The 24,705-nt window shown below is 47.1% G+C and overlaps 1 protein-coding gene across 1 annotated transcript in view; it reads right to left on the reverse strand.

Annotated features, from left to right (window-relative positions):
* LOC115076136 (sialoadhesin-like) overlaps positions 1-24,705 on the reverse strand; it is a 104,613-nt gene that overhangs the window by 14,818 nt on the left and 65,090 nt on the right. Inside the window, exons 6-7 of the mRNA XM_029577266.1 lie at positions 16,385-16,481; positions 6,654-6,732 (exon numbers count right to left, since the gene is read on the reverse strand). Coding sequence (XP_029433126.1) covers positions 6,654-6,732; positions 16,385-16,481 — 176 coding nt within the window. The remainder of the gene's footprint in view (positions 1-6,653; positions 6,733-16,384; positions 16,482-24,705) is intronic.

The raw sequence follows: 24,705 nt of genomic DNA on the forward strand, positions 1-24,705 counted from the left end.
TGGCTATGACAACCGACTGGTCTCCTTCATCTTGACCGCAGCTAGATTACATGTTGCACAATTATGGAGGGCAGAGCATCTTCCTACACTTAGGGGTGTACAAGAGAAGCTACAGAAAATATACACTCTGGCCGAAATTACGGCGCTCTTACACAAGACATATGGGAAATTCTTGCAAATTTGGCGTAAATATAGACAGTGGCAAATATCAATATAGAATAAAATAGTACAGGTGGCTTTGCAGGTCTCTGCTTAGCAGAGGAAATTCCTGGGCCATAACAAAGGAATAGTGCTGGGACAGGGGGGATTAGATCAGTGACGAGACATACAGCTGATGTTATAAGCTTTATTGAATGTTTCCCACTAGCATAAATAATTACAAAAATTTGACTTGTATTTATGGTTACATTTACTGTACTCATTTTCGAATATCTGTTCTGTTTCATACATCATATGTACAATAAACTTTAAATAATAAAAAAAAAAGATATATTGATTTATGTTCATCCTCTCACTCTCTCTCAAACCTAGCGAGTGGTCCGTGATTTCTGTCACCCCCTTCTTCACATTTTTTAAAATGGCACCCCACCCACTGATGCTGCCCTAGGCGACTGCCTGGTTCTGCCTAGAGTAATGTTTTTCTTTTGAACACCAATTAGACACAGACAATTTTGTTTTCCCTCGCCTTTGTGTGGTTTTTTCATGTGGTGAATGGGCAGTGACTGGTACTGGAAATTGTTTTTTCTCTTTTCCTTGATCTTGTTATGGTTTTTCCTGCATCTTCTGGGGACCACCCATCTGTATCTTGGGATTTTGAGGACTGGGTTTGCTGACCACATCAGAGGCCTAGGAAGCTGAGCTTCCCCCTCCCTCATAGGATGAATGCTGGCTTTTGTATAGCTTCCCTGTCCCAGCTAATCCACTAACTGGGGAACCCTCTACACAGTCCAGACTTCTGGCCATAGATGAACATTTAAAAAAACACAAGCAGTCCAGTATTTCTAAAAACAGGTTTCTAGCAGGGTAGTAATGTGCCCAGTCCAGGTGCTGTCTTCCTCTGCTCCTGCTCTGGTCTGGAACAAGCTCTCTTTCTAGACCCCTTTGATGGTCAAGCCTGGAGGTTCCCGCCCACCCACTTCCCAGACCTGCAGCCCAGAGACCCTACCAGCTTCTGACCTGACCCCGTTCCAGCCACACTGATTTGCATTCTTCTTCATGGGGTGGGACCATTACATCCCCTCCAGTGATGTCTTGTATTTTTGGATTTATCAATTAGTTCTCTTCTCTTATTTTCAGTATGAAAGATGTAAATTAAGTCAAAGAGAGAGAGATTTTCCAGCATTTTTTCACATGTACCTGCTTACCTAAACATTATTTCCTTGTATGTCACAGTCAAAGCATTTGGGAATTCAGTCGTTCGGCCACCTATGAGCTGGACTATAGTGCCAGACAATTTCTGGACCAGCAGTTCCTCCCTTTTATAGTTCTTAATAAGATACTGAGCAGAAATGATCCACTCAGGAGGAAATCTTGGATTCAGAGTTTGGAAATGCTTCCAGAACTTCTCAGAACACACAGGAATTTGGATTTAAAAAGAGAGGGGCAGCAAGCAGGAAACAGAACCTAGGTGAGGAGGGTCTGAATGTTTAAAAGGAAAAAAAAAGCCAAAAATATACCACCTATAACCCATTTGATTAGATATGTTGACAGACCATCATCGGTAAAGTGTAATAAAAACACTATGCAGACTGTCTGCCTTATATCTAATCATTGGTCTATATTAGTGTCCCATGTCCCTTTTTTGAATATTTTCTTTTTGCACTTAAAAACAATGAAATAATCAAAGAATGACTTATCTGATACAATTCCCATGATGAGAGTAGTTTATCAAGCAGTTTTTACTGATATTAACAAACCGGTCAAAAGATGCCATCCAAGTACTTAGCCCATCGTTCTTTTCAAAGTTCAGCCCCACTTCTCCAAAACTCTGCTGACACGGGTCCATGTTTCGAACTGTCATTCTTCATCAGGGCCATAAAATCCCAGTCGGTCACAGCAGTAACATCTAATCAGGAAATGACGTCATTTGGGAGCGCGGAGATCCTCTGCTTCAGGATCTTCCCCACTTTGTGCAGACCTTCAAACAGGTATTCGACGAGCCAGGGCGATAGTCCATGGCTGCCTCCGACCTTCTCCATCTCTGCCAAGGCTCACGCCCTCTGGCGGAGTTCGCTGTGGAGTTCTGTACACTAGTCTCAGAACTGGGGTGGCGTGAGGACAGTCTCAGGAGCATTTTCCTGGAGGGCCTGTCCCCGAGGATCAAAGATGAACCGGATGCTCGGGAGTTACTGGAGGACTTGGAGGCTCTCATCGACCTCTCTGGACGTATTGATTGCCGTCTCCAACAACGTCTGCAGGAGCTGAAACCGGGCTGTAAGCCAGCCCCCCTGGCACCATCCTTCTCCTGGTCTTTGATACTATCTCTGCCAACCAAACCAGCCCAGTCTTGAGGATAGGAGCTTATGCAACTCAGTCAGAGCCATCGCACCCCAGAAGAGAAGCTATGGCGGCGTACCTTAGGCTTATGCCTCTACTGTGCCGGCAAAGGGCAAATGCTGGCCCAATGTCCTGAAAGGCCGGGAAACTCCAGAGCCTAGGTGTCACTGGGGAGATGACGCTAGGTTATACTAATCCTGCTTCCCAATGCACCGCTCCCGTGACTATTACCCATTCTGAGGGTACATTCTCCACTCAGGCACAGATTGATTCCAGAGCTGGAGGGAACTTTATACTGTCGGATTTGGTCAGATAGCTGAGCATCTCTGTATTGCCCTGGATACCACTCCTTGGTGATTTCTTCTATCCGACGGGATCCCCTGCTGGGTCGGATTACCCAAGTGACCACCCCAGTGAAGCTATGCACTGGTATTCTCCACGAGGAGGAGATCTCCTTTTTCGCCCTGGATAAGGCCATACACCCGGTGGTCCTAGCCTTCCCTGGCTTCAGAGACACTCCCTCCGTATCGACTGGGAGACCTTGCAGCTGGCCTCATGGGGAACCTATTGCCATACTTCCTGTCTCTGCAAAGTGCCTCACCCCAGGCATAGTCTTCCCACTATGTCACTGGCTCTGCCTCCGCAGTACGCAGAGTTTGCAGACATGTTCTCTAAGGAGAAGGCTGAGACATTCCCTGAACAACATCCATTCGACTGCACCATAGATCTCCCTCCGGACTCCATGCCTCCACGGGGACGAGTATACCCTCTGTCTCTCCCAGAAACCCAGGCCATGACCCAGTATATCCAGGAAAATCTCGATAGGGGCCCATCCACCTCGCCTGCTGGCACCGGCTCCTTCTTCATAGTGAAGAAGGATGGTACCCTGAGACCCTGTATCAACTTCTGCAGATTAAACACCATCACCTGCAGGGACAGGGACCCACTTCTGCTCATCCTGGAATTGCTAGACTGTCTACAGGGGGCTAAAGCATTCACTAAGTTGGACCTCCGAGGAGCCTACAACCTCATATGTATCAAGCCCAGTGATGAGTGGAAAACTGCCTTCAACTTCATCCTTAACACACAGCCTTCAACACCCGAGATGGCCACTACGAGTACGTGGTGATAACTTTTTGGTCTATGCAATGCCCCAGCAGTTTTCCAAAACCTCATGAATGAGGTCTTTCGAGACATGCTTCACTCTAGCATCATTGTCTACTTGGATGACATGCTGATATACTTCAAGGACCTACTGTCCTAACGCCTGGAGATCAGACGCATCCTGCAACACTTGCGTGAGCACAAGCTGTTCACTAAATTGGAGAAGTGCCTGTTCAAGTGGGAGTCCCTTCCCTTTTGGAGGTTTATCATCTCGACCATGGGCTTCCACATGGACCCGGAGAAAGATGCCAGTATCTGGGATTGGCCCCGACTTTCTGGGCTCCGTGCACTACAACGCTTCCTGGGCTTCACCAATTTCTACAGGCACTTTATTCCCCAGTATTCCCACCTGGTAGTGCCCCTCACCACTCTTACCAGGAAAGGGGACAATTCCAAACAATGGCTGCCTGAGGCAATTGCGGCCTTCACTAGTTTGAAGAATGCCTTCCTCCAAGGCACTTGTCTCAGACATCTGGACCCCTCACGTCCATTCGTGGTAGACGTGGACGCCTCCGACACGGCAGTAGAAGCTGTCCTCAGCCAGCACTCTGAAAAGGGCACCTTGTTGCCCTGCTTGTACTTCTCACGAAAATTCACCTGGGCCGAAAAGAACTACAGCATTGGGGACAAGGAGCTACTCGCTAGAGATGAGTTTCGTTTTTCTGGGTCGGGTCAGGTTTCAGTTCGGGTCCTACTCTGCTTCAGAGTGCGACTTCTGCATTGTCTCTTGATCCTGCATTCCAGCCTTTAACTCCTGATCCTGCGTTCCTGCCTTGCTCCTTGCCTCCTGTTCCGTGCCCTCCTGCTCCTCTGGACTGGTTTTGAACCAGCCTGGTAACCCGACTCTGCTTGATCTCTGAATGCCTGACCACCGCCTGGTATTCTGACTCTGCCTGCCCTGACCTTTAGCCTGTTTCTACATCTTCCTCTGTTCACTGCCCGTCCTGACCTCTGGCCTGTACCTGGATCCGCCTGTCTACCACCTGCCTTGACTTCTCTTCAACCTCTTCCTCCAGTTCCATGCCTTGAGAGACCCCCGCCTAAGTCCTGCTGGCCCTGGCACCCAGGGCTCAACCTGCGGGGAACGAGGGCTGGTACAGGTGAAGCTCCAGTTGGGTCTTCTCTGCCTGCAGCGCCTCCTGACGACGGGGACCAACAGGGGTCTCCTCCTGGTGGTAGCGCCAACCTCGTCTTGGCTCAAGGGTCCACATCCTTAACACACAGCTAAGACAGGTGGGATTAGTTTCTGGAGCAGAAGAATCCAGGCACAGTCTGTTTTTTGAGTCATAAAAGTAATTTTATTTCTGTTTTTTTCCCTTGGGGTGTGCCTACTGGGGCTAGAAGTGTAACAGTTACAGAAAGCTGGGCTGTGAAATCTAAGTATCTCCCAAATTCCCACTACTACCACCAATTTACAATATGACCTTCCAAAAGTTGCTTAAATGTATTCACTTATGCTATGAAAACTGAGCAAGCAGACACACAGTTGATAACATCAGTTTTTCTATAATGGACTTCAGAAAAAAACCCAATACTTTTCATCCTGGTTGAGAAATTAGGCATGGAGGCATGATTTGTTTATTATGGGGTAGATTTTTAAACAAGGCGCGTTGGCGTACTTTTGTTGGCGCTCCAGGCGCAAACAAAAGTACGCGGGATTTTAGTGGATACGCGCGGAGCCGCGCGTATCCACTAAAATCCTGGATCGGCGCGCGCAAGGCTATGAATTCTGTATAGTCGGCGCGCGCCGAGCCACGCTGCCTACCCCTGTTCCCTCCAAGGCCGCTCCGAAATCGGAGCGGCCTCGGAGGGAATCCTCTAACTCCTTCCCCTCATCTTCCCCTCCCTTCCTCTATCTAACCCACCCGCCCAGCCCTGTCTACACCCCCCCTTACCTTTCTCCGGGGATTTACGCCTCCCGGAGGGAGAAGTAAATCCCCGCGCGCCAGCGGGCCTCTTGCGCACCGGGCCGGGCCGTAGCCACGCCCCCGTACCCGCCCCCAAAACGCTGCCGACATGCCCCCGAAACGCCGCGACGACCGGGCCCGCCCCCGACACGCCCCCCTCGGAGAACCCCGGGACTTACGCGAGTCCCGGGGCTCTGCGCGCGCCGGTAGGCCTATGTAAAATAGGCCTACCGGCGCGCAGGGCCCTGCTCGCCTAAATCCGCCCGGTTTTGGGCGGATTTAGGCGAGCAGGGCTCTGAAAATCCGCCCCTATGCTTGCAATTGTAATATTTGTATACTTTGTGGACTTTCTGGTACATCACCAGAAAAATATGTTGAGAAAGACAATTCAGCGTTCAACTTTCTTATGAACTTACAGGGTCATTTTAAAAGGAATGTGCATGTGCCCATAAACAAGCGCATTGGCACGTCAGCAAAGAGGTGCTGCCATTTTAACTGGTGCTCACACAAGGCTTCCACCGTTTAAAGTATGTCTCCCATGGGCATTGTGGCTAGGGCTGTAACAGGTTCTGCATGCATATGCAGGCAAAATTTTAAAGCATGCTCACGCAAGGGAAAAAACAGCTTTTCCAGGTAGTCCACCAGTTTGCCCAGTTCATATCAGGGTCTTTAAGATCCCTCTGCTTCATCATCCTGCAAGCTCTCCACTTGACCCCGAACCTTCATGCCAAGCACCCAAAAGTCGAGGTCTCGAGGCTTGCTCCTCAGGACCAGAAGTAAATTATGCGTATAACAAACCAACACACGCCAGGGTTAGCTTTTTAAAAATGCGGACTTATGCGTGTAGGGTTTGGGCCCGCCCTGGAATGCCTATGCCCCTCCCTCTTCTTCTTGAAACGGGCATGGGTATGTACACGTGAGGCCCGCATATATACACATACGTGGCCGTTTTTGAGTGAGCAATACTTTTAAAAATCGATTGTATGTTATTTGGGGAAGGGACCAACTTGTCTGTGATATGCCTTATTCATGAGTACACTGATAATATGAGCTAAATATTACATATTATATTGTAAACATACTCACGGTGACACTGTCTGTTATAGGGATATTTTCCAAGGTAGAAGTGACTCTTCGAGCAGCTGGTTTCTGCATCTTTCTGTTTCTGTGTACAGCAGAAGGAAGACAAGTTGTAGAAAACAGATGCAGTATGTCTATCGAATGCAAGGACTCTATCAGCCTGCTAAAGAAGAGGGGAGCAGTGCTGGGACAGCTCAAATCAGTCACATTCAGGCTAGCAGAACCAAACTCTGTTGGTAGGGTCAAAAGTCTCCTCTGTGAGGCCCTATGATGGCTGTAGTGTTACTTTGCCTCAGGTGTAGTCTTTCTTAGGGAAACCTGTGCTCATAATTACAAAATGTGCTTTAGAACTGTCAGTCTTGACTACTTTAACTCCCTTTATGTTGGTGTTACTAAGGTCATTCTGAGAACATAAGAACATCATAAGAACATAAGAAATTGCCATGCTGGGTGAGAAGGCTACATACAGTTCTTAGAAAATAGAACAGCCCGAGTCATTTTTTGGGTTTCAAAGTGTGAGCCTATGTCCTTCCTACTAAAAAACCTTCACTGGCTACCTATCATAGCCAGAATTGTTTTTAAGGGGCACTGGGCTACCTGGAAATCTTTTGGTTCCCTACATTCCTACCAGAGTTTTAAGACCTTCCCAATTAGAACTTTCAGAGCTTCTATTCCCTAGAGAAATAAGATGCCAGAGTTCCAGAGAAGCAGCTCGTCAATATCAAGCCCCACTTCACTGGAATTATCTTCCATTGGAACTGTGTATGGAGAACATTCTTTTCAGTTTAGAAAGTGAATGAAAATCTGGTTATTAGATAAAATGTTACAGATTAGGCTCTGTTTTGGTGCTTAAAATATCTGCCAAGGAAAAATTAGACAGGTTTAAGAAGAATAGGTTAAAAACCTCTCTTGTTTTCATTTTAATATTCTTATTTTTCTGATTCTTAATTTGTGATATTGTATTATGTTGTATGTTTATTTTATTATTTTTGTAATTGATGTTTTTAGTGTGTACTATATTTGATATTCTTGAAAGTCAGTTTATTATAATAAATTTCCATTGGACCTGAGGTGTATGTGACAGGCCATCTAGCATGGGTAGCAGGATGGCTTGGCTAACTTCCCATCTAATATCAAAATAGATAGTTTACAGGTGGAGGGAAAATTAATGGAGACTTTGCTAAAGGAAAAATAGTGAACTATCTCCAGTCCAATGAGTTGCTGGACCGAAGACAGCATGTATTTACCAAGGCAAGGTCCTGTCACATAAATCTGATTGATTTTTTTGATTTGGTGACAAGAGAACTGAATCAAGAAAGAGCACTCAATGTGACTTACTTGGATTTCAGCAAAACTTTTGATATGGTCCCAAATAGGAGGCTTATGAATAAACTGAGAAGCTTGGGATTGGGTGCCAAGGTGGTGATGTGGATAACTAACTGGTTGGCTGACAGAAGATGGTGTATAATGGTAAATGAATCCTACTCTGTGGAGAGAATAGTGTTAAGTGAAGTGCCTCAAGGATCGGTGTTGGGACTGATTCTGTTCAATATCTTTCTAAGCGACATTGTGGAAGGGAGAGAAGGTAAAGTTTGTCTTTTTGCAGATGATACTAAAATCTGCAAGAGAGTGGACCCACCTGAAGGAATAGAGAGAATGAAAAGTAATTTCGGAAAGCTTGAAGAGTGGTTGAAGATTTGGCAGCTGGGATTCAATGCCAAGAAGTGTAGAGCCATGCAACTGGGGTACGGTAATCCGGAAGATCTATATGTGTTGGGGAGTGAAAGATTGATGTGCATGGAGCAAGTGAGGGACTTTAGATCACCAAACACTATTACTCCAAAGGCAACAAAGCAACATGATAAGGTGATAGTTAAAGCCAGAAGGGTACTGGGCTGCACAGAGAGAGGGAGATGTGAATCGTGTCCTCGATCGTCTTAACGATCGATTTCGGCTGGGAGGGGGAGGGAATCGTATCGTCGCCGTTTGGGTGTTTAGAGTATCGTGAAAATCGTTAAAATCGTGAACCGACACACTAAAACCCCCTAAAACCCACCTCCGACCCTTTAAATTAAATCCCCCACCCTCCCGAACCCCCCCCCCAAATGCCTTAAATTACCTGGGGGTCCAGCGGCACACTAAAACACCCTAAAACCCACCCCCGGCACACTAAAACCCCCTAAAACCCACCCTGACCCTTTAAATTAAATCCCCCACCCTCCCGAACCCCCCCCCCCCATGCCTTAAATTACCTGGGGGTCCGTAGCGGCGGTCCGTAGCTTAAATTACCTCCGTAGCCTTAAATTACCTCCGTAGCGGCAGTCCGTAGCTAAATCGGGGGAAGGGGGAGAGCAGGAAAACCGGCACACTAAATCATGTTGTCTTCAGCCGGCGCCATTTTGCAAAATGGCCGTCGCAAAATGGCGGCGGCCATAGACCAACACGATTCGATGCAGGAGGTCGTTCCAGACCCCCGCTGGACTTTTGGCAAGTCTTGTGGGGGTCAGGAGGCCCCCCCAAGCTGGCCAAAAGTTCCTGGGGGTCCAGGAGTGATCTCCTGCCGCGAATCGTTTTCCGTACGGAAAATGGCGCCGGCCATACCTGCAGTCGATCTCCTGCCGGCGCCGTACGGAAAATGGCGCCGGCAGGAGATCGACTGCAGGAGGTCGTTCAGCGAGGGTTCCGGACCCCCGCTGAACGACCTCCTGCAGTCGATCTCCTGCCGGCGCCATTTTCCGTACGGAAAACGATTCGCGGCAGGAGATCGCTCCCGGACCCCCGCTGGACCCCCAGGAACTTTTGGCCAGCTTGGGGGGGGGCCTCCTGACCCCCACAAGACTTGCCAAAAGTCCAGCGGGGGTCCAGAACGACCTCCTGCGTCGAATCGTGTTGGTCTATGGCCGCCGCCATTTTGCGGCGGCCATTTTGCAAAATGGCGCCGGCTGAAGACAACACGATTTAGTGTGCCGGTTTTCCTGCTCTCCCCCTTCCCCCGATTTAGCTACGGACCGCCGCTACGGACCCCCAGGTAATTTAAGGCTACGGAGGTAATTTAAGCTACAGACCGCCGCTATGGACCCCCAGGTAATTTAAGGCATTTGGGGGGGGGGGGGTTCAGGAGGGTGCGGGATTTAATTTAAAGGGTCGGGGTGGGTTTTAGGGGGTTTTAGTGTGCCAGGGGTGGGTTTTAGAGTGTTTTAGTGTGCCGTGTTTTAGTGTGCTGCTGGACCCCCAGGTAATTTAAGGCATTTGGGGGGGGTTCGGGAGGGTGGGGGATTTAATTTAAAGGGTCGGGGGTGGGTTTTAAGGTGTTTTAGTGTGCCGGTTTTCCTGCCCTCCCCCTTCCCCCGATTTACGATTTTTTAACGATAAATCGGGGGAATTGGTATTGTATCATGGCCCTAACGATTTTTGACGATTTAAAATATATCGGACGATATTTTAAATCGTCAAAAAACTATTCACATCCCTAATAACAAGTAATAAAAAGGAGATGATAGTGCCCTTGTACAAGTCCTTGGTGAGACTTCACCTCGCGTACTGTGTTCAGTTCTGGAGATCATAGCTCAAAACAGATGGAGACAAGATGGAAGTGGTCCAAAGAAAGGCAACCAAAATGGCAGGGTCTGTATCAGAAGACATGAGGAGAGGCTGAAGGATCAGAATATGTATATCCTGGAAGAGAGGAGTTGCAAAGGAGATATGATACAGACCTTCAGATACCTGAAAGATATTAATGATGCGCAAACTTCAAATCTTTTCCATTGGAAAGGAAACTGTAGAATTAGGGGCCATGAAATGAAACTCCAGGGGGATTAACTCAGAACCAACATCAGGAAATATTTCTTCATGGAAAGGATACTGGATGCCTGGAATGCCCTCCCAGTTGAGGTGGTAAGGCTGAAAATGTTAAATGACTTCAAAAGGGCATGGGATAGACATTGTGGATCCCTAAATACTAGCTGTTGGAAATGAAAAAAAAGGAGCATGAAGTAAAATGCATGGAGCAGCAGTTTCTACCCTTAAATAGAAGGCATGGGGTAACCGACATGGTGTGGAAGTTACTACCCTTATAAAGGCATTTGGGTAGCCTATATAGAGCAGCAGTTACTATCCTTAACAGAAGGCATGGGAGTAACCTGCACAGAGTAGGTTGGACCGTTAGATGACAGAGATGTTAAAGGGACTCTTAGGGAAGATAAGGCCATTGCAGAAAGACTAAATTAATTCTTTGCTTCTGTGTTTACTAATGAACATGATGGGGAGATACCAGTTCCGGAGATGGTTTTCAAGAGTGATGAGTCAGATGAACTGAACCAAATCACTGTGAACCTGGAAGATGTAGTCAGCCAGATTAACAAACTAAAGAGTAGCAAATCACCTGGACCAAATGGTATGCAGCCCAGGGTTCTGAAGGAACTTAAAAATGAAATTTCAGATCTATTAGTTAAAATGTGTAACCTATCATTAAAATCATCCATTATACCTGAAAACTGGAGGGTGGCCAATGTAACACCAATATTTAAAAAGAGCTCCAGGGATGATCAGGGAAACTATAGACCAGTGAGTCTGACTTCAGTGCTGGGAAAAATAGTGGAAACTATTCTAAAGATCAAAATCACAGAGCATATACAAAGACATGGTCTAATGGAACATAGTCAACAAGGATTTACCCAAGGGAAGTCTTGCCTCACAAATCTGCTTCATTTTTTTGAAGGGGTTAATAAACATGTGGATAAAAGGTGAATCAGTAGATGTAGTGTATTTGGATTTTCAGAAGGCTTTTGACAAAGGCCCTCATGAGAGGCTTCTAAGAAAACTAAAAAGTCATGGGATAGGAGGCGATGTCCTTTCATGGATTACAAACTGGCTAAAAGACAGGAAACAGAGAGTAGGATTAAATGGTCAATTTTCTCAGTGGAAAGGGTAAACAGTGGAGTGCCTCAGGGATCTGTACTTGGACTGGTGCTTTTCAATATTTTATTTATTTATTTATTTATTTATAATTTTTATATACCGGAATTCCTGTATACAATACAAATCAATCCGGTTTACAATAAACAATAAGTTACCCTGGTTGGGGCGGTCCAACCTGGGCTTATTACAAGGAACATTGAAAAGTAAATATAATATTTAACCTGGGCTTATTACAATGAACATTGATAAGTAACCATAATATTTAACATTTGTCATAATTTGTGTTTTGCAATAGTACATGAGTACAACTTTTTACAAAGAGCTTTAGTAGAGACAACCTAGCTACCATACAGTATACAAGAGTACGAGAATACAAAAGTTGAGAATACAGTGTACAAGAATACAGTTATGTATTATATTATGTGATTTATGTTTGTTAAGATCAAATTGTGAAAGAGAAAGTATAAGATTAAGTGTCAATGATGTTAGTGGTACGCTGCAATGAATGGATCTGTAATGATTGGATCTGAAAGTCAGGAGGAGGTGCTTAATTACACTCTGGTAATTGGAAAGCTTGCCTGAAGAGCCAGGTTTTTAACTTTTTTTTGAACTCTGGTAGACTGGGTTCGAGGCGTAGGTCTGGTGGGAGAGCATTCCATTGGTGTGGTCCCGCAGATGAGAGTGCTCTTTTTCTTAGTGTTGATTTAACTGGAGCTGCGACTAAAGTGCCTTTGTAGGCACTTCTGATGGGTCTGGAGGAAGTGTGGACGAAGTTGAGTTTGTAGTGATAAAGGTGCGACATTATGAATTGCTTTATGAATAATGGTTAAGGTTTTATATAGGATTCTCTGTTTGATGGGTAGCCAGTGGAGACTGCTCAAGATGGGGGTGATATGGTCTCTTCTATTTGTGTTAGTTAGGATTCTGGCTGCGGCATTTTGTACCATCTGTAGGGGTCTGATGCTGTTTGAGGGGAGGCCAAGTAGGATTGAGTTGCAGTAATCGAGTTTAGAAAAAATAATGGATTGTAGAACGAGGCGGAAGTCATTGAAGTGAAGGAGTGGTTTTAGCTTTCTTAGGACTTGTAGTTTAAAAAAGCAGTCCTTGGTGGTTGTGTTTATGAATTTTTTTAGGTTAAGTTGGTTGTCAAGCCACGCTCCTAGATTCCTGACGTCTGCAGATAGATTCTTAAAGATGTGGATTGTGCAAGGCTTGGTGTAGGTTGTGCCAGGCTAGTTGTGTGGGTGTTTGGGTTATGAGAAATAAGAAGCATCTCTGTTTTGCTGGAGTTTAGAATCAGGTTCATGTTGGAAAGAAGTTGTTTAATTGGTTGAAGACAGTTCTCCCAGAAGGTGAAGGTTTTTTGAATTGATTCTGTGATGGGGATGAGGATCTGGATGTCATCTGCATAGAGGTAATGAGTAAGCTTGAGTTGTGATAGCAGATGGCAGAGGGGGAGGAGATAAATGTTGAACAGGGTGGGAGAGAGGGATGAACCTTGTGGTACGCCTTGGTCTGATAGGATGGGGTCAGATTCTTTGTTGTTAATTCTGACCTTGTAAAACCTGTTTGATAGGAACGACTTGAACCAACTTAGGGCTGTGCCTTTTATTCCTATGTTTGATAGTTGGTCTAGAAGTTGTGAGTGATTTACCGTGTCGAACGCTGAGGATAAGTCTAACAGAACCAGTAAGAATGACTGTTTTTTCTCAAGCTTCAAAAGTATTGTATCCGTGAGAGAAAGCAACAGGGACTCTGTGCTTAGTGATTTACGAAAACCGTATTGTGCAGGGGAAAGAATGTTGTGCTCCTCGAGATAATCAGAGAGTTGTTTATTTACAGCTTTTTCCATCAATTTGGAGATCAGTGGCAGGTTTGCAATGGGTCTGAAGTTAGCTGGGTCCGTGGGTGAAGCAGTTGGTTTTTTCAGTAGTGGTTTGAGGATTGCTAGTTTTAGCTGGTTAGGAACTGTGCCTAGGGCTAAGGAGGTGTTAATGATATCTGCAATGGGTTTTGCAACGGTGCTTCGGATGGCAGTGAGCAAATTAGTAGGAAGTGGGTCTGAAGGATGTGCAGATGGTTTAATTTTTTTAAGTAAGTTTTTGATCTCCATGGCGGATGTGGGCTCGAATGACTCTAGTCTGGCATTCTGAGTGAGATGGTATGTGCTTGGAGGTGTAGGTGGAGTGAGCTGGGTTGTAAGGGGGCGAGTAAGGTTGGAGATTTTTGTCTTAAAGTAGGTGGCTAATTCGTTGGCCTTGCTGAGTGCTTGTTGGTCAGGAATGGATGGGGGCGTTGGTTTGGTGAGGGATGCGACATAAGAGAATAAAGCTTTAGAGTCAAAGATGAAATTATGAATTCTTTTTGCGTAGAAGTCCTTTTTTGTTTTGTGTATGGCGTTTCTGTAAGTGTTGAGTGTAGCTTTGTAGTCCAGTTTAGAGGTAGGTGAGGGATTGTTTTTCCAGCTTTGTTCTTTGTTTCGTAGTTTTTGTTTTAGGGCTTTGAGATCTGGGGTGAACCATGGTTTTCTGTTGTCTCTTGCTGGTTGGATTACCTTTGAAGATGTTGGGCAGAGTTGATCTGCTATCTTGTTCGTGAGTTTGATCCAAGAGGTGGTGGCTGTGTTGGCGTCTGAAAGGTCTAGTTGTTTGAGATCTTTGGAGCATTGTTCGTTGAGTATGTCAAGTGGGCATGGTTTCCTGAAATGAATGGTGGTTTTGGAGATGTTTGGAGGAGGTGTGTTTTTCATTTTGAGTGTTGTATCGATGATTTGGTGATCTGACCAGGGGACTGGTGTGCAGGTGGGATTGGTATGGATGGAAAAGCAGTCGTTGATAAATATGAGGTCTAATGTATGACCTGCTTTGTGTGTGGGCCCGCTGATTATTTGTGAGAAACCAAGGTGACTGAGGGAGGTAAGGAAGGTTTCGCAGTTAGAGGATAGAGGGATGGAGTCTACGTGCATGTTGAAGTCTCCCAGTATGATGGTTGGCTTGTCTGAATTGGAGTGTTTGGCTATCAATTCTATTAAAGGGGAGGGGTTAGCCTCTAGAGTTCCTGGTGTGGCGTAGATGAGGAATATTTGTAGATGTTGAGATTTGAATATGGAGCATTCAAGTTTTGAGGTGGAGTATGATTGTTGTAGGGTTATGCCCAGTTGTTTTTTTTTCCCTGTCTTGGTATTGAGAAGAGGTCGAAGTATTGTGTAGGTAGTTGGTTTGTTAATGATATGTCCGTGGGTTTTAACCAAGTTTCTGTTATTGCACATATGTCAGGGTTGTTGTCAATGAGGTAATCGTTAAGTAGGTGCATTTTTTTGGAAAGTGATTGTGCATTGAATAAGGTTAAAGTGAATAATGAGAGGCCTAGAAGTTGTGTTATGGGAGAAGTCATAATGGAGATGAGTCTTTGTTGTCTGGGTATCTGATTGGGGTCTGGTGGATTGTTGTTTCTGTGTTTTCTCTTGATTGTGGGGATATGGAGGCAGTGCATGTTTGTAAGTTGATTCGCTGGGGTTATAGAGTGGGGTATACCTGTAACTGGGTGCGTTCTGGTTGGGAGGTATTATCCCTGGAGGGGAGGGAGGGGAGGGGAGAGGTCTCTCTGGCTGCACTTGGGCTGCACGAAGGGGCTCACAAAGGGGCAGGCCCCTTTGTCGCGCTCCTTCGGTGCGCGGCGCACAGCGCGCGGCTGAAGACTTTTTAAATCCCCGCTGGGCTGGCTCCTATTGGAGGGCAGGCGGGGCTTCCGATCGCGGCGTTCTCGGTGCGTTTTTTAAATTTGGGCAGCTGTTTTTAATCTGCCTTGCTGCTGAATAGGCTGCACTGTCGGCGCAGGGACTGCCTGGTGGGGAGTGTGATAATTTCCTTACCTTTATAAATGATCTGGAAAGGAAGACGACAAGTGAGGTTATCAAATTTGCAGATGATACAAAATTATTCAGAGTAGCTAAATCACAAGCGGATTGTGATACATTACAGGAGGACCTTGCAAGACTGGAAGATTGGGCATCCAAATGGCAGATGAAATTTAATGTGGACAAGTGCAAGGTGATGCATATAGGGAAAAATAACCCTTGCTGTAGTTACACTATGTTAGGTTCCATATTAGGAGCTACCACCCAGGAAAAAGATCTAGGCAATATAGTGGATAATACTTTGAAATCATTGGCTCAGTGTGCTGCGGCAGTCAAAAAAGCAAATAGAATGTTAGGAATTATTAGGAAGGGAATGGTGAATAAAACAGAAAATGTCATAATGCCTCTGTATCGCTCCATGGTGAGACCGCACCTTGAATACTGTGTACAATTCTGGTCACCGCATCTCAAAAAAGTGAATCGGTTATTTACTCTTTCGGATAATAGAAAGACTAGGGGGCACTCCATGAAGTTAGCATGGGGCACATTTAAAACTAATCAGAGAAAGTTCTTTTTTACTCAACGCACAATTAAACTCTGGAATTTGTTGCCAGAGGATGTGGTTAGTGCAGTTAGTATAGCTGTGTTTAAAAAAGGATTGGATAAGTTCTTGGAGGAGAAGTCCAATACCTGCTATTAAGTTCACTTAGAGAATAGCCACTGCCATTAGCAATGGTTACATGGAATAGACTTAGTTTTTGGGTACTTGCCAGGTTCTTATGGCCTGGATTGGCCACTGTTGGAAACAGGATGCTGGGCTTGATGGACCCTTGGTCTGACCCAGTATGGCATTTTCTTATGTTCTTAACTGGCTTGACTGGTTGAATCAAATGGCCCTTATCTAATGATTTCTACTGTATTACTATGTTTCTCTTGGACTGTGATTGGTGAAAGAACATCTTACCTTGCTACAAAAAAGATTACCAGTCCCAGTAACACCAGAAAGATCATCCCAGTGACTCCTCCAAGGACTGCAATGTACGTAAAACTAATTTCAGTACCTGAAACAATCAATACAACAATGAGACTAGGGGGATTCTATAATTGTGAACCAATTAATAGGATAGTATAATCTGACTAGATGAAAAGCAGATGAAAAATGACAGGGTAAAATGCGTTCAACATATATATACTCTCACCTCCTTGCCCTCCACTTCCCCTAGCCTTATAATCGCACATTCCCCAGCACATTCTACCATCCTCTAAGACCCCTAACTCCTGAAGGATACTGCAACCTAGCCCATGCAGCAGCTACAGTATCCCCCAATATATCCCTCACACTCACCCCAGCACCCAGGGAGCTCCTTCACTCCCCAGTGCAGCTACAGTGAGTGTTTGCCATCTAATAATGCCTTCCCCTCAAAAAAAGATTCCAAGGGTCCCCCAACGCCTGATCCTTAGACACAAGTTCTACTTTTGATTCCTTCAATGGTTACACTCAATCCTTGTAAATAGTTTTACCCACCCCCCAGTTACAGTTTTGATCCCTATTTATACCTACTTGTTTCATGTCAAACGCTTGCATGCGTATGTTTTTTGTTACATTGTAAACCGATGTGATATCACTGATGAATGTCGGTATATAAAACCAATAAATAAATAAATAAATAAATAAATAAATGTAGTGAAATGGGTGTGTGAGTGGAATGTGTGTGTGAGTGTGTGTGCATGGGGTGTGAACATGGGATGTTGGTTGTGGGAATGGGTGGAGTAGGACTCTGTGTGTGTGAGTGGAGGGAGTTAGGTGTCTGAATATATGTCAGTATGTAAATAGTATCTGTGTCTGCCAACAACCATGGGGCATGTGTGTGAGTGAGTGTGTGTCTGTGTAAGAGTGATGGTTAGACAGCCAGTGCATGGGTTCTGTATGTGAGTGTGCACAAGTGAGTGAGCAATGTATTTATGTGTGTGCAAGTTCATTTCTGTGAGTGTATGTGTCTGGTTTGTGGGCTCTTTTGTGTGCAACTGTGAGTATGTGGGTGAGTGAGCGGACAGGGTGTGAACTCTATGTGTGAGAGTGAGTGGGTGGGATATTGGGGCTGTAGCAGTGGACTGGGTCTGAAAAGGTGGTGTGTTAATTCTGTGGGTTGAGTGGTGGATGTGTTTGAGTGAGTGTTGTGACTGTGAGTGTGTATCTATGAGAAAGTGGGTTAGTGAGTGGGTTTCTACACTCTGTGCATGTATATGTGAGTGTGTGATGTCAATGGGTGCGAGTGTTTGTCTGGTGTGTGGGCTGTGTGTGTGTGACTGAGTGAGGTAGTGCAATAACTAGTGTGGGGTGGGGTGTGTGTGAGTTATCGGGAAAGGTGAGAGCTTTGTGTGTGAGTGGGGTGTTGGCCCTGTCTGTGTGAGATGTCCACTCTTTCTCCCATGCATTGTCCATGTCCTAATGGTTTATGGCTCCCCCCTTCTCCATAGTTTCTTCTATCACACTAGTCCCTTTCGCACCTCACTCGTTCAACCCTTTCCTATCCCCCGTCTCCTACTTTCCTTCTACCCTCCCTTCTCTACCTCCCTACCTCATCTAGCCACGATTGCTACTCTGCTATGCCATGGAAGCAGAGCCCAGACTGTCCAGCTGCCACGGTCTGCTATCTAGACTCCTCACGAGTCATGTCACACAGGTCCTTATGAACATGAAGTTAGCATGGGGCACATTTAAAACTAATCGGAGAAAGTTCTTTTTTACTCAACGCACAATTAAACTCTGGAATTCGTTGCCAGAGGATGTGGTTAGTGCAGTTAGTATAGCTGTGTTTAAAAAAGGATTGGATAAGTTCTTGGAGGAGAAGTCCATTACCTGCTATTAAGTTCACTTAGGGGCGGATTTTCAGAGCCCTGCTCGCGTAAATCCGCCCAAAACCGGGCGGATTTACGCGAGCAGGGCCCTGCGCGCCGGGAAGCCTATTTTACATAGGCCTCCCGGCGCGCGCAGAGCCCCGGGACTCGCGTAAGTCCCGGGGTTCTCGGAGGGGGGCGTGTCGGGGGCGTGTCGGGGGCGGGCCCGGTCGTCGCGGCGTTTCGGGGGCGTGTCGGCAGCGTTTTGGGGGCGGGTACGGGGCGTGGCTACGGCCCGGGGGCGAGGCCGCGCCCTCCGTACCCGCCCCCAGGTCGCGGCCCAGCGCACAGGAGGCCCGCTGGCGCGCGGGGATTTACGCCTCCCTCCGGGAGGCGTAAATCCCCCGACAAAGGTAAGGGGGGGGTTTAGACAGGGCCGGGCGGGTGAGTTAGGTAGGGGAAGGGAGGGGAAGGTGAGGGGAGGGCAAAGGAAAGTTCCCTCCGAGGCCGCTCCGATTTCGGAGCGGCCTTGGAGGGAATGGGGTAGGCTGCGCGGCTCGGCGCGCGCCGGCTATACAAAATTCATAGCCTTGCGCGCGCCGATCCAGGATTTTAGTGGATACGCGCGGCTCCGCGCGTATCTACTAAAATCCAGCGTACTTTTGTTTGCGCCTGGAGCGCAAACAAAAGTAGGCTATTCGCGCGCCTTTTAAAATCCGCCCCTTAGAGAATAGCCACTGCCATTAGCAATGGTTACATGAAATAGACTTAGTTTTTGGGTACTTGCCAGGTTCTTGTGGCCTGGATTGGCCACTGTTGGAAACAGGATGCTGGGCTTGATGGACCCTTGGTCTGACCCAGTATGGCATTTTCTTATGTTCTTATGTCCCCTGTCGTCACTTTGATAGGTGGGACGCGGAATCCTCACCTGTATATATCTTTGAATATCTTCAATGCCATGCCTTGTTCAGTTCACAGGGCCTTCACACAAGCCGTACCATGCAGATCCCACATATTTATCTCCACTGCAGCAGGTGGGATGTGGAGTGCAAGTTACAGACTTCTAGCCTGCCATGCAGCTCCTTGCATATTGCACTGCAGCCTGCACATAGCCCTGTGCACTATGGGCCGGATTTTAAGAGGTACACGTGGGCGTTAGGGATGTGAATCGTTTTTTGACGATTTAAAATATCGTCCGATATATTTTAAATCATCAAAAATCGTTAGAGCCGCGATACAATAACAATTCCCCCGATCTATCGTCAAAAAATCGTAAATCGGGAGAAGGGGGAGGGGAAGGGGGAGGGCGGGAAAACCGGCACACTAAAACAACCCTAAAACCCACCCTGACCCTTTAAAATAAATCCCCCACCCTCCCGACCCCCCCCAAAATGCCTTAAATTACCTGGGGTCCAGAGGAAGGGTCCCGGTGTGATCTTTTACTCTCGGACCTCCTGTGCGTTGTAGAAATGGCGCCGGTGCTACCTTTGCCTTGTCATATGTCAGGTCAAAGGTAGCGTCGGCGCCATTTTGTTTTTTGTCCCCCTACGTCAGGAGCGTAGGAGATCACTCCCGGACCCCCGCTGGACCCCCAGGGACTTTTGGCCAGCTTGGGGGGGGGCCTCCTGACCCCCACAAGACTTGCCAAGAGTCCAGCGGGGGTCTGGAACGACCTCCTGCAGTCGAATCGTGTTGCCGTGTCCCATCCCCCACTGTCACGTGAGGTGGCCCCAGTGCAAGAAATGAAAACAAACAAACATAAACATGCACAACGCAGACCTCTCCCCTCCCTTCCAAATCCCACCCTTTGCAATAATCCCTCTCAGTCATCCAGACCTCCCCCCCCCCCCATCTCTTGTCCTTCTTGGCTCATACTTAGTAGGACCTGCAGTGCCCCCCTAGGCTCTGGACCCTACTCAGTCGCTAAAAACATGGCAGCAGCTGGGTTTCCACTTATGCCCCCATCAGGCAAGATGTGCTATTCCTTTCCGTGCTCATTCCTGGGGTGAAATAACACACGGCATTTAAAATACTATACTAAGGCATTTGCCATGCAGTAAATGCCTAACACAGCTTCCTAAATAAAACCCCAAATTTGTACCTAAGGGAACAGAGGTTGAAGTGACTTATCCAAGATCACAAGAAGCAGCAGTGAGATATAGGGATGTGAATCGTGTGCCCTATTGTCTTAACGATCTAAATCGTCTGGCAGGAGAAGAAAATCGTGTTTGGCACGATTTTTTAGTTAAAAAATCGTTAAAAATCTTTTTTTCCGATTAGTGCGCACTAACGGGAGTTAGTGCGCACTAACTCCCGGTTAGTGCGCACTAACAGAAAATGATACAATTTGACACTTTTCAGGTCAGTTAAGGTCAGTTTAGGAATGAATATGTATTCCTATTGACTGCCCTCTTATTTATTCATGTTACCAAGGTTCCCACTGACAGTATATGGGGGATGGGAAATGGAAACAGTTGGTAGCTTGACAAAAAAAGTAATGTGATCAGTCAATGTGACTAGAACTTGTGCCCTAACCCTGATACCAGGGGTGTTGTGATCTTCCTGCACACAGTGCCCTAACCCTGGCACCAGGGGTGTTGTGATCTTCATGTACACAGTGCCCTATCCCTATTAATACCAGGAGTGTTGTGATCTTCCTGCACACAGTGCCCTAACCCTGATACCAGGGGTGTTGTGATCTTCTTGCACACAGTGCCCTATCCCTATTAATACCAGGAGTGTTGTGATCTTCCTGCACACAGTTCCCTATCCCTATTAATACCAGGAGTGTTGTGATCTTCCTGCACACAGTGCCCTAACCCTGACACCAGGGGTGTTGTGATCTTCCTGCATACAGTGCCCTATCCCTATTAATACCAGGAGTGTTGTGATCTTCCTGCACACAGTGCCCTAACCCTGATACCAGGGGTGTTGTGATCTTCTTGCACACAGTGCCCTAACCCTGATACCAGGGGTGTTGTGATCTTCCTGCACACAGTGCCCTAACCCTGATACTGGGAGTGTTGTGATCTTCCTGCACGCAGTGCCCTATCCCTGATACCGGGGGTGTTGTGATCTTCCTGCACTGAGTAGGGATACGGCACTGTGTGCAGGAAGATCACAACACTCCCAGTATCAGGGTTAGGGCACTGTGTGCAGGAAGATCACAACACGCCTGGTATTAATAGGGATAGGGCACTGTGTGCAGGAAGATCACAACACCCCTGGTGACAGGGTTAGGGCACTGTGTGCAGGAAGATCACAACACCAGGCTGGAGTCAGTGTGTGCAGAAAAGGTGACCTGCCTTTTCCCCAAGCTGGAATCAATGTGTGCAGTAAAGGATACCTGCCTTTTCCCCAAGCTGGAGTCAATGGGGCGGATTTTCAGAGCCCTGCTCGCCTAAATCCGCCCAAAACCGGGCGGATTTAGGCGAGCAGAGCCCCGGGACTCGCGTAAGTCCCGGGGTTCTCCGAGGGGGGCGTGTCGGGGGCGTGTCGGGGGGCAGGCCCGGTCGTCGCGGCGTTTAGGGGGCGTGTCGGCAGCGTTTTGGGGGCGGGTACGGGGGCGTGGCTACGGCCCGGGGCGGTCCGGGGGCGTGGCCGCGCCCTCCGTACCCGTCCCCAGGTCGCGTCCCGGCGCGCAACAGGCCCGCTGGCGCGCGGGGATTTACTTCTCCCTCCGGGAGGCATAAATCCCCGGAGAAAGGTAAGGGGGGGGTGTAGACAGGGCCGGGTGGGTGGGTTAGGTAGAGGAAGGGAGGGGAAGGTGAGGGGAGGGCGTTAGAGGATTCCCTCCAAGGCCGCTCCGATTTCGGAGCGGCCTTGGAGGGAACGGGGGTAGGCTGCGCGGCTCGGCGCGCGCCGGCTATACAGAATTCATAGCCTTGCGCGCGCCGATCCAGGATTTTAGTGGATACGCGCGGCTCCGCGCGTATCTACTAAAATCCAGCGTACTTTTGCTGGCGCCTGATGCCGGCTATACAGAATTCATAGCCTTGCGTGCGCCGATCCAGGATTTTAGTGGATACGCGCGGCTCCGCGCGTATCTACTAAAATCCAGCGTACTTTTGCTGGCGCCTGATGCGCCAGCAACAGTACGCTTATTCGCGTTTTTTGAAAATCTACCCCAATGTGTGCAGTAAAGGAGACCTGCCTTTTCCACAAGCTGGAGTCAATGTGTGGAATAAAGGAGACCTGCCTTTTCCACATGCTGGAGTCAATGTGTGCAGTAAAGGAGATTTGCCTTTTCCACAGCTGGAGTCAGTGTGTGCAGTAAAGGAGACCTGCCTTGTCCCCAAGCTGGAGTCAGTGTGTGCAGTAAAGTAGATCTACCTTGTCCCCAAGCTGGAGTAAGTGTGTGCAGTAAAGTAGACCTGCCTTTTCCACAAGCTGGAGTCAATGTGTGCAGTAAAGGAGACCTGCCTTTTCCCCAGCTGGAGTCAGTGTGTGCAGTAAAGGAGATCTGCCTTGTCCCCAAGCTGGAGTAAGTGTGTGCAGTAAAGTAGACCTGCCTTTTCCACAAGCTGGAGTCAATGTGTGCAGGAAAGGAGACCTGCCTTTTCCCCAGCTGGAGTCAGTGTGTGCAGAAAAGGAGATCTGCCTTGTCCACAAGCTGGAGTCAATGTGTGCAGTAAAGGAGACCTGCCTTATCCCCAAGCTGGAATCAATGTGTGCAGTAAAGGAGACCTGCCTTATCCCCAAGCTGGAATCAATGTGTGCAGTAAAGGAGACCTGCCTTTTCCCCAAGCTGGAGTCAATGGGTGCAGTAAAGGAGACCTGCCTTGTCCCCAAGCTGGAGTCAGTGTGCTGTAAAGGAGACCTGCCTTTTCTACAAGCTGGACTCAATGTGTGCAGTAAAGGAGACCTGCCTTATCCCCAAGCTGGAATCAATGTGTGCAGTAAAGGAGACCTGCCATTATCCCCAAGCTGGAATCAATGTGTGCAGTAAAGGAGACCTGCCATTTTCCCCAAGCTGGAGTCAATGTGTGCAGTAAAGGAGATCTGCCTTGTCCACAAGCTGGAGTCAATGTGTGCAGTAAAGGAGACCTGCCTTATCCCCAAGCTGGAATCAATGTGTGCAGTAAAGGAGACCTGCCTTATCCCCAAGCTGGAATCAATGTGTGCAGTAAAGGAGACCTGCCTTTTCCCCAAGCTGGAGTCAATGGGTGCAGTAAAGGAGACCTGCCTTGTCCCCAAGCTGGAGTCAGTGTGCTGTAAAGGAGACCTGCCTTTTCTACAAGCTGGACTCAATGTGTGCAGTAAAGGAGACCTGCCTTATCCCCAAGCTGGAATCAATGTGTGCAGTAAAGGAGACCTGCCATTATCCCCAAGCTGGAATCAATGTGTGCAGTAAAGGAGACCTGCCATTTTCCCCAAGCTGGAGTCAATGTGTGCAGTAAAGGAGACCTGCCTTGTCCCCAAGCTGGAGTCAATGTGTGCACATAATGCAATGTACAGGAAGCAATGATGTGACTGCTGGAGTGGTGCACTGCCTGCCTACCTAGGCTTGAATATATTAATGCTGCAGTACTAATAAAAATAAATTATAATTCTGCTAAAATGCCACTAGCCTCACCAGTGACACTAGGCTAGTAGCCTAGTCAGACATTCACCACCACCTAATAATAATTAATTATTAATTCAATGATATAATAAATCATTTAAAAAAAATTGAGTAGGTTAATATAATAGATGACTGTAGTAGATTGAATAAAGATCTGATGTTTCTGCTCTCCTCACACCAAACAAAAGCAACACACAAGCAGAGAAGCCCTTCTTATAAAGCTGAGCTAGTGAGTTAAGTAGGAGGAAAAGTAAACATACTGGTGGCCAGTGTGGCTACTTAAAAAATACACTTACCAACAATCAATTACCACATATATTTGAACTGTGTAGTTCCAGCCAGGACCACCTTTCTAAAATGCACAGTGATTGGCAAATTCAACATGCACTAGCATTTCACATGCCTGCTAAAAAAAATAATAAACAAACAAGTTCTGGTCACATGAGTGATGATCATCACATTACTTTTTTTGTCAAGCTTCCAACTGTTTCCATTTCACATCCCCCCAACCATTACCTCAGTGGGAACTTTGGTAACATCAATAGATAAGAGCACAGCCAGCCAATAGGAATACATATTCATTCCTAAGTGACCTTTACTGACCTGGGAAGTGTCAACAATTTGTATCATTTTCTGTTGGTGTTCGTGAGTTTCCAGTTCCATTTCCCATCCCCCCAACCATCACCTCAGTGGAAACCTTGGTAACATCAATAGATAAGAGGGCAGCCAGGCAATAGGAATACATATTCATTCCTAACTGACCTTCACTGACCTGGAAAGTGTCAATTTGTATCGTTTTCTGAAAAACGATTCACATCCCTAGTGAGATATGAACACCATTTCCCTGGTTAGCAGCCTGCTGCTCTGACCACCAGGCTACTCCT

The sequence above is a fragment of the Rhinatrema bivittatum genome, chromosome 14 (assembly GCF_901001135.1).
Source record: "Rhinatrema bivittatum chromosome 14, aRhiBiv1.1, whole genome shotgun sequence".
In the NCBI taxonomy this organism is placed as follows: Eukaryota; Metazoa; Chordata; class Amphibia; order Gymnophiona; family Rhinatrematidae; genus Rhinatrema; species Rhinatrema bivittatum.